The sequence below is a fragment of the Trichomonas vaginalis genome, assembly GCF_026262505.1.
Source record: "Trichomonas vaginalis G3 chromosome Unknown ctg_195, whole genome shotgun sequence".
NCBI classification, from domain to species: domain Eukaryota; phylum Parabasalia; order Trichomonadida; family Trichomonadidae; genus Trichomonas; species Trichomonas vaginalis.
In genome coordinates, this window is record NW_026529282.1 from 823 (window position 1) to 14255 (window position 13433).

At 34.3% G+C, this 13433-nt stretch overlaps 8 protein-coding genes and 2 pseudogenes across 10 annotated transcripts, besides 3 other annotated features; 2 read left to right on the forward strand and 8 right to left on the reverse strand.

The window, feature by feature from the left end:
- Positions 1-7674: part of a mobile genetic element that runs on past the window's edge.
- On the reverse strand, positions 459-653 carry TVAGG3_1092520 (uncharacterized protein; the record flags this gene model as incomplete). Its single annotated transcript, XM_051257067.1, has 1 exon — positions 459-653. The coding sequence occupies one exon, from the start codon at positions 651-653 to the stop codon at positions 459-461; it is 195 nt and encodes a 64-aa protein (XP_051075708.1).
- TVAGG3_1092530 (uncharacterized protein) lies at positions 2226-3086 on the reverse strand (the record flags this gene model as incomplete). Its single annotated transcript, XM_051257068.1, has 1 exon — positions 2226-3086. One exon carries the CDS (start codon positions 3084-3086, stop codon positions 2226-2228), a length of 861 nt encoding a protein of 286 aa, XP_051075709.1.
- On the reverse strand, positions 3143-3862 carry TVAGG3_1092540 (uncharacterized protein; the record flags this gene model as incomplete). The annotated part of the gene is made up of 1 exon (XM_051257069.1): positions 3143-3862. The coding sequence occupies one exon, from the start codon at positions 3860-3862 to the stop codon at positions 3143-3145; it is 720 nt and encodes a 239-aa protein (XP_051075710.1).
- On the reverse strand, positions 3890-4474 carry TVAGG3_1092550 (His-Me finger endonucleases family; the record flags this gene model as incomplete). The annotated part of the gene is made up of 1 exon (XM_051257070.1): positions 3890-4474. One exon carries the CDS (start codon positions 4472-4474, stop codon positions 3890-3892), a length of 585 nt encoding a protein of 194 aa, XP_051075711.1.
- Positions 5128-5283, reverse strand: TVAGG3_1092560 (uncharacterized protein; the record flags this gene model as incomplete). Its single annotated transcript, XM_051257071.1, has 1 exon — positions 5128-5283. The coding sequence occupies one exon, from the start codon at positions 5281-5283 to the stop codon at positions 5128-5130; it is 156 nt and encodes a 51-aa protein (XP_051075712.1).
- Positions 6272-6679, forward strand: TVAGG3_1092570 (uncharacterized protein; the record flags this gene model as incomplete). The annotated part of the gene is made up of 1 exon (XM_051257072.1): positions 6272-6679. The coding sequence occupies one exon, from the start codon at positions 6272-6274 to the stop codon at positions 6677-6679; it is 408 nt and encodes a 135-aa protein (XP_051075713.1).
- Positions 7675-8853: 1179 nt separating the features above from the next.
- TVAGG3_1092580 (serine threonine-protein phosphatase family) lies at positions 8854-9096 on the reverse strand (the record flags this gene model as incomplete). Its single annotated transcript, XM_051257073.1, has 1 exon — positions 8854-9096. The coding sequence occupies one exon, from the start codon at positions 9094-9096 to the stop codon at positions 8854-8856; it is 243 nt and encodes an 80-aa protein (XP_051075714.1).
- An 18-nt stretch (positions 9097-9114) lies between these two features.
- On the reverse strand, positions 9115-9477 carry TVAGG3_1092590 (uncharacterized protein; the record flags this gene model as incomplete). The annotated part of the gene is made up of 1 exon (XM_051257074.1): positions 9115-9477. One exon carries the CDS (start codon positions 9475-9477, stop codon positions 9115-9117), a length of 363 nt encoding a protein of 120 aa, XP_051075715.1.
- Positions 9478-9948: 471 nt separating this feature from the next.
- Positions 9949-10435, reverse strand: TVAGG3_1092600 (annotated as a pseudogene). Its single transcript has one exon. A coding segment is annotated over exon 1 (487 nt).
- A 312-nt stretch (positions 10436-10747) lies between these two features.
- Positions 10748-10844: a mobile genetic element.
- Positions 10845-11073: 229 nt separating this feature from the next.
- Positions 11074-11110: a mobile genetic element.
- A 1901-nt stretch (positions 11111-13011) lies between these two features.
- Positions 13012-13264, forward strand: TVAGG3_1092630 (annotated as a pseudogene). Its single transcript has one exon. A coding segment is annotated over exon 1 (253 nt).
- The last annotated feature ends 169 nt before the right edge of the window (positions 13265-13433 follow it).

Here is a 13433-nt window from a genome sequence, read left to right on the forward strand (position 1 = left end):
TTTGTTTCATCTTTTGCAGTGCAATCTAAATCTCCTTGGAGAAGTTCTTGCTTTATCTTCTGGATTTCTGTTTCGAAAGTATATGAAGAAGGAATGAAGCTTTTCATCTCTACTAACATTGAAGTTGGGTTCATGACTAACGAGTTTGGTGCTGTTGTTGCTAACATGTTCTTACAATAAAAATAAAAAAATATTTTTTTTAAAAAACTAACTTTATTTTATTTCAGCACAAAATGAACGAGTTTGGTTTAAAAATACGGTGGAGCCAAAAATGGCTCGACCTCAAAACAAGCATTTTGTGAAGAATATACCAACCCGCGGAATTCCGCGGGTTGCTTTTTTTATACAAAATTCAAGAGTTTTGTGTGTTTTCTACGAGGGTAGAAAAGAGGGTAGAAAACGGGGTAGATATACCCTTCTACCCTAAAATATATTTTTGTCGAAAAAAAATGGTTCATTTACTCACAATATTTTTGTACAAAACGACCCCAAACTTTTAACTTCTTTTCTGCAGCTTCAAATGCTATCTTAGCGAGTTCATATTCTCTAAATTCTCTCTTTAAATCTTCTTGTTCCCATTGGTCTAGTTCGTATGGCGAGTCTCTATAACCAGAACATATCTCACGTTCATGTTCTATTTGTTTTTCATGCATTTTTCTAACTTCTTCTTCGAACAAATGTTTTGCATTTTCTACTGTATCTTCAAGTTCTTCTTCATCTAACTTCTCATGAACTTTCTTGTCTATGGAGTCCAGAATTTTTCCAACTGCTATACAATATTTTGGAGAAGCCCACATTGCTATATAGTTTACGAGTCTTGGGTCTACATACGTTCCTCTAACCTGTTTGATTTCATCGGGAATTCCTGCATTAACATTGTATAAAAAGCAACCCGCGGAATTCCGCGGGGTGGTATATTCTTCACAAAATGCCTTAAAATACTCTTCCCAGGACTTATTTTCCAACAACCTTCTAAAGTCTTTCCTAAACTGCTGACATATCTTTGTTGCATTTATATAACCATCCTTGTCTCTACGTAAGACTTCAATACCGTTATAAGTGCCTTTTGTGAATGTTTCGCCATTAGATTTGTTCGTGAACGTTTTTGCTTCGACTGACATTTCTGTTCTTACAATAAAAATAAAAAAATATTTTTTGGTGGGACGTGGGACATTCGTTTGTGGCTTAACCGTCGGACCACAAACGATAAAAATCTCTGCTACTAGCAGTACTGCTACTGACAGTAGCAGTACTTTTACTGACAGTAGCAGTACTTTTACTGACAGTAGCAGTACTTTTACTGACAGTAGCAGTACTTTTTCTGACAGTAGCAGTACTTTTTCTGACAGTAGCAGTACTTTTACTGACAGTAGCAGTACTTTTACTGACAGTAGCAGTACTTTTACTGACAGTAGCAGTACTTTTACTGACAGTAGCAGAGATTTTTATCGTCGAAAACCCTCTCAAATTTTCCTTTTTACTGACGGTAGCAGTACTTTTACTGACAGTAGCAGTACTTTTACTGACAGTAGCAGTACTTTTACTGACAGTAGCAGTACTTTTACTGACAGTAGCAGTACTTTTACTGACAGTAGCAGAGATTTTTATCGTCGAAAACCCTCTCAAATTTTCCTTTTTACTGACGGTAGCAGTACTTTTACTGACAGTAGCAGTACTTTTACTGACAGTAGCAGTACTTTTACTGACAGTAGCAGTACTTTTACTGACAGTAGCAGTACTTTTACTGACAGTAGCAGTACTTTTACTGTCAGTAGCAGTACTGCTAGTAGCAGAGATTTTTATCGTCCAACTTTACAAATGTAAACTCCTATCGTTCTATTTTCTTCACTAGGGTCTAACACCAAAGTAACTTTACAAATGTAAACTCCTATCGTTCTATTTTCTTCACTAGGGTCTAACACCAAAGTAACCTATGTACATGAAATTTCACTGCATAAAAGGAAAAAACCTGCGCGAATCGGGATTTGAACCGAGGTCTTCGACGCCTGTAGCGAGGTAGCCCATACCACTGAGCTATGAGCCGCTTGCATATTTTTAAGTAAAATATAGTATATTTGTCATACAGTGAAGGATGACCAAACTTAAAAAAAATAAAACTAAAATATATTTTTTTCTATCTTAAGGAAATTTCATGAAAATTCAAGAGGGTAGAAAAGAGGGTAGAAAACGGGGTAGATATACCCTTCTACCCTAAAATATATTTTTCAATACTTTTTCAGCACTTTTCCGTAGTTGTATATGAAAGACAATTCGAGATAAAAGTCATAGTACAATGGTATTATATGCTGCACACCGTTTGTTGTGAACCAAACTTGAAAGTCAGAGAAACTGTTACTAGGTGGTTCGTAGAATTTAGAAGCAAAGTCATAAAAGTCCTTACCAATACATAGAAAACTATTGTTGCTTGAACTGAAACTTGCATGACACATAACATTTTGAGGGTCAAACACGTTTTTATAAACTGTCAAATCTGTTGGTGGGCGTATAAATTTAAACGGACCGTCAGGTGGTAATGGTTCGTTCTGGTTTAGTAACCGAAGAAATTGTGCCCAAGAACGTTTGTCTACTTCCCAAAATAAAAACTGTGTACTTCTTGGAGGGTTATTTTCAATCCTTTGAAATGAAACTGTGGAGTTCATCTTGTCATATTCTAGTTTCAGATAGTATGTTCCATTTAGTAAAGAATCGTATTTTTCTTGAAATTCCCAGTAGTATTTGTTTATTTGAGTTTGAAAGTCATTTAGAGTCTTCTCAAGGTTTTCGTCTGAACGAATTGTAAAGATTCTCATTTCGTCAAATTTGTCTATTAGACCATCAGAACCTTCATATTGCCCATGAAAATATACTGCGAACATAAATGCGTTAGTTCTATTTGAAAACAAAACTCTTCTAAATCCTATTGCCTTTGCATCTGAAGGACTTTGAAGCCAACGAATTGGAAAGTCAAACCTGTAAGTACGGGATGAAATTTCTTCATCTGAAATAGTCCTACCAGCGTTTGTAAAGATATAGTCTAACGGTTTTGTATCTGCTACTTTTGTTCTTTGTTTTTCAACCTGAAACATTTAATATATGTAAAAATATATGGTTTTAAAATGGTATGCCATTTCATATTTCTCATCTAACAAACAAGTTGTCTGACTGCTTGAGGGTTACGTTTGTACCATTCGAACTTGACACTTACAATTCCTTCAATTGCATTCAGGATGTCTGAGTCGGAATCAACCATTTGTTCTCTCTTTGTAGTCTTGAAAGCGTCAAGAAGCATTGCAGCTGTTGTGACATTGCCATGCGCATAGTATATATGACCGTCCAAATCTGTTACGGTTAGTCTGAGATTGTATCCTTTCTTATTTCCGTCTTGTATGGCAGCAAGTACACCCATGAAGCCTTCTTTGTTCTTTCCTTCGTCAAAGTTTACTGTAAAGGTTCGACCAGAAGTAATTTGACTTCTAACTTCACGGTACTTTTCATATGCATATCTTGTTCTTTCCATGGGAGCATGTGCGTCTTCACCTTTTCCTTTTTTCCTTCTCAAAGGATGCAATTGTTCGTCATGTTTCCAGTAGAATCTGGCAAAGCCGTCGTGTCCTTCAACTTGAGGTTCACTAACATTGAAAGGCATGTCCATAAGACGTTCTTCTTCTAACCTCTCCAGTCTGTTTGGATAGTTGGCGCGTGCTGTTTCAAGGTCCATTTCGTAGGTCAGACCAGCCAGTTTGTCATAGACTTTTATGGGTCTTCCCTTCCTATATTTAAAATTCTTCGAAACTCTCCAACCATATCTTTGCAACTCTGCTTTTATTCTAGCAGATTTTCTATCCATTCTATATAGAGGCATTTTTTATAAAAATAAAAAAATACTGTTTTAAAATGGTATGCCATATAGCTTCTTGAATTTGTTAAGATATAGTCTAACGTATTTTCCATCTGTATCTCTAGCGTTTACATAAGCATAGCCCGCCTTAGTAAAACATACTTGTAATTTTCTATAGTTTACGCCGGTATAAAAGTAGAAAGAGTCTTGTTCTTCGCTATAGTAGTAAAACTCCAACGTATGCTTACCATAGTCTGTAATTTCAATTGCTTCATCTTCTAGTTCGTCGACAAATTCGAATACAATATCTCCAATTTTGCCTATGTTCTTATTGTTTTCAGAACGAGTGACCCAGCGTAAGTTTTCAAGTCTATTGTCGTTTCTTATACGGTTTATATGGTCTACAAGAGGTAGATTGTTAGGGTTCGGTATAAAATGAGTTGCAATGACAACATGTTTAAAATAGTGTTTTCCACCCATCTTCATAATAGCATATCCGTATTTTTGCTCCCATTCGCTTAAAACTCTTTTTGTCTTTTTGTTTCTGACTTCAAATGACTCACAACAGTGAATTTCATATTTCTCATCTAACAAACAAGTTTCCCAACGGTCTGTTCCAACAAACTCGGCGTACATTTCAAATAAAATAAAAAAAATATTTTTTTGAAAAATATACTGTTTTCTTTTACTTTACATAACCTCCTGCTACCAGAAGCCTTTGACGCCAACCCATACCAGCTAATGAAGGTTGACTTGGTTTAGTTTGGAAACTAACCTTTGGTTTTGGTTTATCTTCAGTTTTTGGCTCACCTTCTTCTATCTGTTTTTCGTCACTTTTCGGTTCCTCTGACTTTACCTCACTTGCAGGTATGGTTGTGTCGTTAGTATCTTCATAAATATCATATGCCATTTGTTTTTGTTTTCCTTTCAACTTTTTGTGTTTGTTGTAAAGTTTAGAATATTTCGACTCTAAGTCAATGAGATGTTCTATAATGAACTGTTGGTCAGTGAAGTATACCTTCCCATCTGTTGTCTCTTTAACTCCTTCAGACTTCAATATTTTATTTGTGAGAGTCTGTTTCTTTTTTGAGATACTAGCCGTTCCATTTCTATGAAAAGTGACTTTGTAGTTAGGGTTTGTATTTCCAGACCTGGCACTTTCTATTATTGAATTTTTCTCTTCATCTGTAAGTTCTTTGACAGGTTTTGACAATGGTTCTGAACTTTTTGTTTGTGGTGTCAAATCTACCGTTTCAACTTCTTCGGTCATTTCATCTCAGTAAAAAATTTTAGTTTGGTTTGTTTTCAACTGGTTGTTTAGGTTTTTTAAGTCGGTCTAAAACTTCTTGAGGTATAGGAAGAACTTGACAAACACGTGGTTGTGTAACTGCTGGAAGCCGACAAATCCATCTTGAACCCATTTGTCTCAATGCTGTATTGTTCATTTCATCTCAGTAAAAAACTTTACATTCCCACGTTTGAGGCGGTTGAGGTTGGTTATTGTTTACCCATTGTTGTGCATGGTTATATCCTCTGTTAAAGAATCTTTCACCTTGGTCCATATAGTGTCCTGCTTGGTTATAGTAGTCATTTGCTTTGTTATAATAGTTTCCTGCTTGTCTTCCTACATTGTCCATCCATCCTTGAACTTTTCCTCTTGTTTCAGGATTTGGAATAAGATTTGCTGCATCTCGTGCTACCTCCCAACCTTTCTGTACGGTTTGTATAATAGGTTGTGCTTTCTCTTTCAGTATACCTAATGTACTCAAAATCTTCCTTCCAACTCCAAATACACCTCTGGCTATTGTTCCCACTGCGGGTAAAAATCTGGATGCAACTCCTGCTAATGCGCCAAATAAACCCATTTCTTATAGGGTAAAAATGACGAATCCAAACAAGGACCCCTATGTTTCTAAGGCAACAAAGAAAGCACTCATGATAAAAATCTTTAGTTCAACACCAAATGCTTGGTTTATGGATATCTTGGAAAACATTCCGAGGTATAGAGAAGATGGACCACCATACTGGCTAATATTTGTCGGTCAAAACACAAGATACTGTGAAGCCATACCATTATGGTCCAAAAATATTTTAGATGTGAAAACTGCTTTGACAATATTCGTTGACAAATACCATCCAACAAAACTGACATCTGACTGTGAAAGTTCTTTCAAATCAGACGATATTAAAAACTATCTGCGTTCAAAAAATGTAAACCAATATTTCATTGTCGACCAAAACCATTCTGCTCTTGGTGTCATTGACAGTTGTATAAAAATCTTAAGAGACTTAAATCAACCACAAGGTGGTGAAGCAAATGAAATGTCATATGACGACAAATATAGACACTTCTCCCAGGCAAAGATGAGACAAGTTTTAAATATTTACAATAGCCGTAAACAAAAAGGTTTGGGAAACCACTCCCCCGAAGAAATGAAAAACAACCCTGACTTAGAGAAAGACTATATATTTAATAGTTTAGTCAAAAGAGACAAACAAGAAAGAATGCCAGGCTTCAAACTTAAGAAAGGTGACAAAGTAAAAATAGAAATACCTAAACGCGACCCATATGAAAATACTATTGACTATGACAACAATGGGAACTCGACAGGTACTCGCATTCGTGTTCGTAAAAATAGAAGAAAGTATACAAGAGAATATTATGAAGTTTTAGGCAAACATGGCAAAATGTACAGACTGCAAGCAGAAGATAAAACTACTATTGTCAGACCTCGTTTCAAACTTGTTAAAGTTCAAGGTGGTATACTTTCAAAGACAGTTCCTAACAAATATAAGACAACTCCTGACGAATATGCTAAAGAAGTTGAAAATGACGACTAAGCAATTCTATACCATGCACAAACTGTCATGTAAGGTGGCATGTATTTTTTACCTAGTCCTGTAGATGTTGTTGTAAAAGTATGTTGGTGGTTTCCAGTTGTATCTGTCCACATTCCATTCCAGTCTACTGGGTCGTTTGGAAAATGAGATCTTGACATAACTTGAATTTGCATTGAAGTCTGAGAAACAGTGTTATATCCTTGTTTGCAAACCCTATGACTATGGTTTCCATTAGAACTTGTTGTACCAGAATGACTATGTGGTGGCAAGTTGTCGACAGATATCGTTTTACTTCCACCTGTTTTCTTTGGAGTGTGTGCACAATACAAAAAACTTTCGAGTATTTGAGTCCAAGTTCCAAAACCAAGTACTACTTCTGGTCTGGTAGAGTTCATTGACGTATAAATAGAACCAACTGGGTAAATGGTTTGAAGTATTTCTGTCTTTAATGTTTGAAGCTCTGTTTTGTCTGCTTTCTTGTCATATAAATCTTGAGCAGTGAATTTAATATTATGTTCATCCTCCATGACATAAACATCTCTACATCTAATGTTTCTCATCGTTGTTATGTCGTCATCCGATGTTAAACCTTGTGGAAAGTTAGGAGGTTTACAATATATTGCATCCCCACCAGTTTCTTCAACCGTTCCTTCAATATTTTCTATACCAACAGTTGTGAAGAAGCTATGTGTATGTCCAACGTCACTTTTCCTGTTTAAGGTTTCTTGTAAGTTTGTAATATTTGCAATGGTATGTGTATGTCCAACGTCACTTTTCCTGTTTAAGGTTTCTTGTAAGTTTGTAATATTTGCAATGGTATGTGTATGGTTCTTATCCGCTTTAAGGTCTAAACATCCTGAAACCCACCCTGTATCGGCTTTACCTTTTAAAATCTTTGTTGTCCGTTCATGGTACCATTCAACCCTTTCTATAATTTTTTCATCTTTTTCATTCACATATTCCTTATCTGCCTTCTTCACTAACGCACTAGCCACACGTGCTAACTCATCGTCAACATACTCTTTGTCAGCTTTGTTGTCAATATCTGCTTTCAAAAGAAGTTCATCTATAGGTTTCTCGTTTAAAGTTCTTTTTGTTGGATTTATACAGACAGTATGGTTCTTATTGTCTTGAAACAGAAACTCATCTGTCATTGGGTTTAATGTCAGTTTTAAGTTTCCTTCTTTCAATGACTCAGATATCTTAGAATAGTTTGAAAAGTTTGTTGTGTTCTTATTTAGAGCTTGCATAATGAGTTGTCGGTTGTGTTGTATTTCTCTCATAGACGCTGTTTCTTTCGACATTTTTTATTCTAGATAAAATATGCTTTCAATAGAAAAAGAAAATTCAAGAGTTGCTACAACTAAACCATTAGATGAACTTTTTACTAATGTCGGTCAAAAGTTTGAGACAGAGACCGTAAAGCATGAAGGCTATCGTTTTGACTACCCATTAAGATGGTTAAGAGACCCATCTGTCACAAAAGCTATTGGCTTTCGTAGAATGAAGTTTGTGTCTGTAGAAGATAAAAGTTTTCCATTTATTGTAAGGTTTCATATAGATTATATATCTGAAGGGAAACGAAAAATGTGGGAAGAAATTGAGCTAATACAAGTTGACCTTTCATCTTCTCTACAGACTGCGTTAAAAAAATAGAAGATAAAATAAATTCATGTTATGCAAAATATGCTGATGAATATGCAAATACCGAGAGCACACTTTATGTGAGAATTGTATATGACAAACAAAATTCACAAGTGTCATTTCAAATCTACGAAGACAATCCAAAGAAAGACGAACAAATATATACAGAATTCACTGCAATGTCATGGTATTATTTGCAAAGAATGTTAAATCAGAAAGTCGAACTTCCTTTAGCAAATATTTACAGTCGATATGCAAGAGATGAACCATATTTATTTAAAGATGTTTTCGACCCAGCTGCTATTATTGTTCATGCTTCATTTTCTGGCGCTCAAAACTCTTTCTTATGCTTGGCAAATGACTTTTACGAAAACCTACAAAGTTATACGAACCACCAAGTGGAAGTATTTCAGACTTTCAAGTATGGTTTACTACAGATGGAAGAAAAAGAATAATTCCATTATACCATGCGTTTTACTTAGAACTTAGTTTCATATACAACTACTATCGAACGGTAAAAATATAATTTTTTAATACGGTTGAGGTGTTGGATTTGGTTGCCAACTAGACTGTGGTGCAGGTTCAGGCTGTTGTATAACAGGAGCTTGTTCTTCTGGTTCAGGGTCTTTAGGTATAATACCAACGAACTGACCTACTCTTTTACCAATATTTTTGACTCCGTTCCAAATTCCTCTTCCGACAGATTTTATTCCATTCCATATACCTCTTCCAACATTTCGAAAGAAGTTTCCTATCTTACTGAAGAAACCCATTTTACTATATGTAAAAATCTAATGTCCGCCTAGTCTCTTACGTTTCCTGTTGAGTTCCATAGCATTCTTTAACTGGAGCTCATACATTCTGTTTCTCCTCTGGTAGAAAACATATTCTGGGTCAACTCCTGTGTTCGCGTCATCTGCATAGAGTTGTTTATATCCCACTTCAGGGTTTGTATAAAACTCTTTCCATCTCATATTTGCATACCATGGTGGCAAACCTAACGCAGCGTCATTTGACATGGCAGTTTGCATTTGTACATCTGTTGGCACTTGACCATAGTTTGCCATTGCAGTTTGTATTCTAACTTCATTTGGAATATTCTCTGGGTTTGGTTGTCCAGGTTGCTGTGCATTCGCTAAGTTCTGTGCGTCCATTTAATATTAGATAAAAATATCTCTTACGAGTACATATGCTGAACATTTGCTGGTATTGGTTCATCTTCATATTCTCTATATCTTTCTGCCACGTCAAATAAGTAAATGACACAATGGAAAAAACCTAAAACAAGTAGTCCTATTTCAAACCACATTTACTTACTAGTAAAATTTCTTTGTTATGACACTTTCTCCAGTTTATAGGACCTCTCTCATATTCTATCTTGTCATATCTAAACTCATAGTCATGTATGTCCTCTAACCATCTCATGACACTTTCCAAACCACTTTTATCGGATGTAAAGTAAAAGCATGGATGGTTATGTAAAACGTCTAAAGTTTCTAAAGAGTCTCTCAAAGTCCAGTCTACTTGGTATTGAAAATCCCATGTGTTATAGAACGGCGGGTCCACTATAAAGAAAACATTTTCCTTGTCTTTATATTTTTCATACAACTCTGTCCAATGACATCTCACAAACTCTATACCCTCAATATATTTTTCTATGTTCTCTTTGAAAACATTTGTATAGTTAAGATATAAAACTTTTGACATAAGTGTTTCAATGTCATGAACTCTTATAGCACCACTATATAATAGTCTAGCAGATATACTATCCCAGTCAATATACTCTGCCTTTTTCAAAACCTCTCTGACAGTATTTTTCTTATCTAATGGTATACGTTCCATCTTACCTATAGGTATCTTTTCTTTTAACTCTTTCAATATTTTGTTTGTGTCTGGTATATGTTTGAGACGGTTCATATAGTTGTCGAAGTCATTGCATATAATCTTTGAGTCAGGAAATATTGTATGGCACAAATGAGATATATAGAAACTTCCACCGAACAAGTCTACAAATGTTAGACCATTCGGTAGTTTCTTAAGTTCTCTCAATAGAATATCTTTACATCTACTCTTATTTCCAAAGAAGGGTAACGGTGGTTTTGTAAAATTCATTTTATATATATAATAAAAATGTTTTTTCCTGAAAAGTGACAGAAAAGTGACAAAACATGTACGAAGAAGTCTTGAAAATTCAAGAGGGTAGAAAAGAGGTTAGAAAAGAGGTTATATCTAACCTTCTACCCTAAACATTATTTTTGTCTGATTTTACGAAGAAGTCTTGACAAAACATGAAAACATATATAATTTGTGAAAAGCTCCTGGAAGACCCGTATATAAGAACTTCATTTATACTAAACATCTTCGGGGCTAGAGGGCACGAAGTGCCTGGAAGCCCCACTACCTTTTTTTTTTTTTTTTTTTTTTCATGATATCAAGACTTGGCTATAAGTCTCTATTCATTATGAGTATGACCCCATTTTTTTTTACAAAAAGTGCCGAATTGCAACTTTGTCCCAATCTCTTCATTATTTTAAACTTAAATTAGTTTTTATGATTGACTAAAGCAATCATATTTATTCATCATTAAATAAACAAAAAAATAATATTTGAGAGTTATTTCAAAAAAAACACATTGAATTTATTAATTTGTCTCAATTTCAGTATTATAAATTTTTATAATTTCAATATTTTGAAATACACTTTTTAATATTTCACTATTTATGATATTTCAATGTATTAAGTGGTCTCTGTAATAAACAGAAATTCATCAAAAGTGACAGCTCTCAATTTTTTGACATTTGTAAATTCTAAATTGAATGAGAAAAATGAAATAATACTAAGCATAATACAATATTCTAGATTTAATTATAATTAGGAAAAAGTTAGTTTTGAGAGTACTTTTCATAGGCATATAGAATGAAATCTTCTGAAAAATAATATCACATAAACTCATATTATTTTCTAATATATAACTATTTTATATAAAAATCAAATTCAATGATCTTAAAAGCGAAGGATAAACCTCAAAATTTACGAATATAATGAGTGGGAATATAATGCTTATCTATCATAAAACCATATGAAATATCAATTTTTGCTTTACGCCTAATTTTTGACGACAATTAGCAAAAAAATGTTAAATGTTAACACTCAGTCCATTTGAATATGAAAAATAAAATTGACTTTGATTAAATGTTTTTATTTATCATGCAATTCTTCTTGCGACCAAAGATTTGAATAAAAGTTCAAAAAATAAGATAGCTTAAAAAATAATATACGGTAAAAAAAAAAAAAAAAAAAAGGTAGTGGGGCTTCCAGGCACTTCGTGCCTTCTAGCCCTGAAGTTGATGAGTATAATGAAGTTTTTTTTTTCTTGGGATGGCCTTCCGGGCACTTTGTGCCCTCTAGCCCATAAGAAATTTTGCTCAAGACCCAAGAGGAGGACCGAACCCCAGCCGGTGACACTTTTTGTGTCGCTTTTTCACAAATTATATATGTTTTCATGTTTTGTCAAGACTTCTTCGTAAATGTTTTGTCAAGACTTCTTCGTAAATGTTTTGTCAAGACTTCTTCGTAAATGTTTTGTCAAGACTTCTTCGTAAATGTTTTGTCAAGACTTCTTCGTAAATGTTTTGTCAAACATGAACGTAAATGTTTTGTCAAGATTTCATCGTAAATGTTTTGTCAAGACTTCTTCGTAAATGTTTTGTCAAACATGAACGTAAATGTTTTGTCAAGATTTCATCGTAAATGTTTTGTCAAGACTTCTTCGTAAATGTTTTGTCAAACATGAACGTAAATGTTTTGTCAAGATTTCATCGTAAATGTTTTGTCAAGACTTCTTCGTAAATGTTTTGTCAAGACTTCTTCGTAAATGTTTTGTCAAACATGAACGTAAATGTTTTGTCAAGACTTCTTGTAAATGTTTTGTCAAGACTTCTTCGTAAATGTTTTGTCAAGACTTCTTCGTAAATGTTTTGTCAAACATGAACGTAAATGTTTTGTCAAGATTTCATCGTAAATGTTTTGTCAAGACTTCTTCGTAAATGTTTTGTCAAACATGAACGTAAATGTTTTGTCAAGATTTCATCGTAAATGTTTTGTCAAGACTTCTTCGTAAATGTTTTGTCAAACATGAACGTAAATGTTTTGTCAAGATTTCATCGTAAATGTTTTGTCAAGACTTCTTCGTAAATGTTTTGTCAAGACTTCTTCGTAAATGTTTTGTCAAACATGAACGTAAATGTTTTGTCAAGACTTCTTCGTAAATGTTTTGTCAAGATTTCATCGTAAATGTTTTGTCAAGACTTCTTCGTAAATGTTTTGTCAAACATGAACGTAAATGTTTTGTCAAGATTTCATCGTAAATGTTTTGTCAAGACTTCTTCGTAAATGTTTTGTCAAGACTTCTTCGTAAATGTTTTGTCAAACATGAACGTAAATGTTTTGTCAAGACTTCTTCGTAAATGTTTTGTCAAGACTTCTTCGTAAATGTTTTGTCAAGACTTCTTCGTAAATGTTTTGTCAAGACTTCTTCGTAAATGTTTTGTCAAGACTTCTTCGTCATAGGCACGGAGATAGGACCGTTATTTTACAAAACTGACAACACTTTGACCGAGTAGTTTTTTGTGCTGAACAAAAAGTGTCATATAAACATCTGTCAAAAACCGTTTTTTACTTCACTTAAAATGCCACGTAAGCTACGTAAGAATATACGTAAGAGGAAGGGAGCATTGAAACATCCAATAGTAAAACTAACACCACAACAACAGTTGCAACAACAAATGATGAATGACCCCACTATGTTGCAACAAATGTCAAGCAACCCTATGCTTTTAAACCGAGTTATTGGTGCACAGAGTGGAGGTTTAAGAGCGGCACTTTTAGCGAAAATGGCAGGCTATGGTGGAGCTGCAGACGGAACAGCTTATAACCCTCAAAGTCAAATGAATTTGAGTTCACTCAAAAATCAATAACAGATGTCAAAAAGTCATACATAGACAACAAGAACTCAGGTTGTTCTGTACTTTCTTTTTCTCACGTTTAACTCATTGATTTCTTTGTGTGCTCTGTCCATCTAGTTTCTTTTCGTTTAATCTTATTTGTTTCT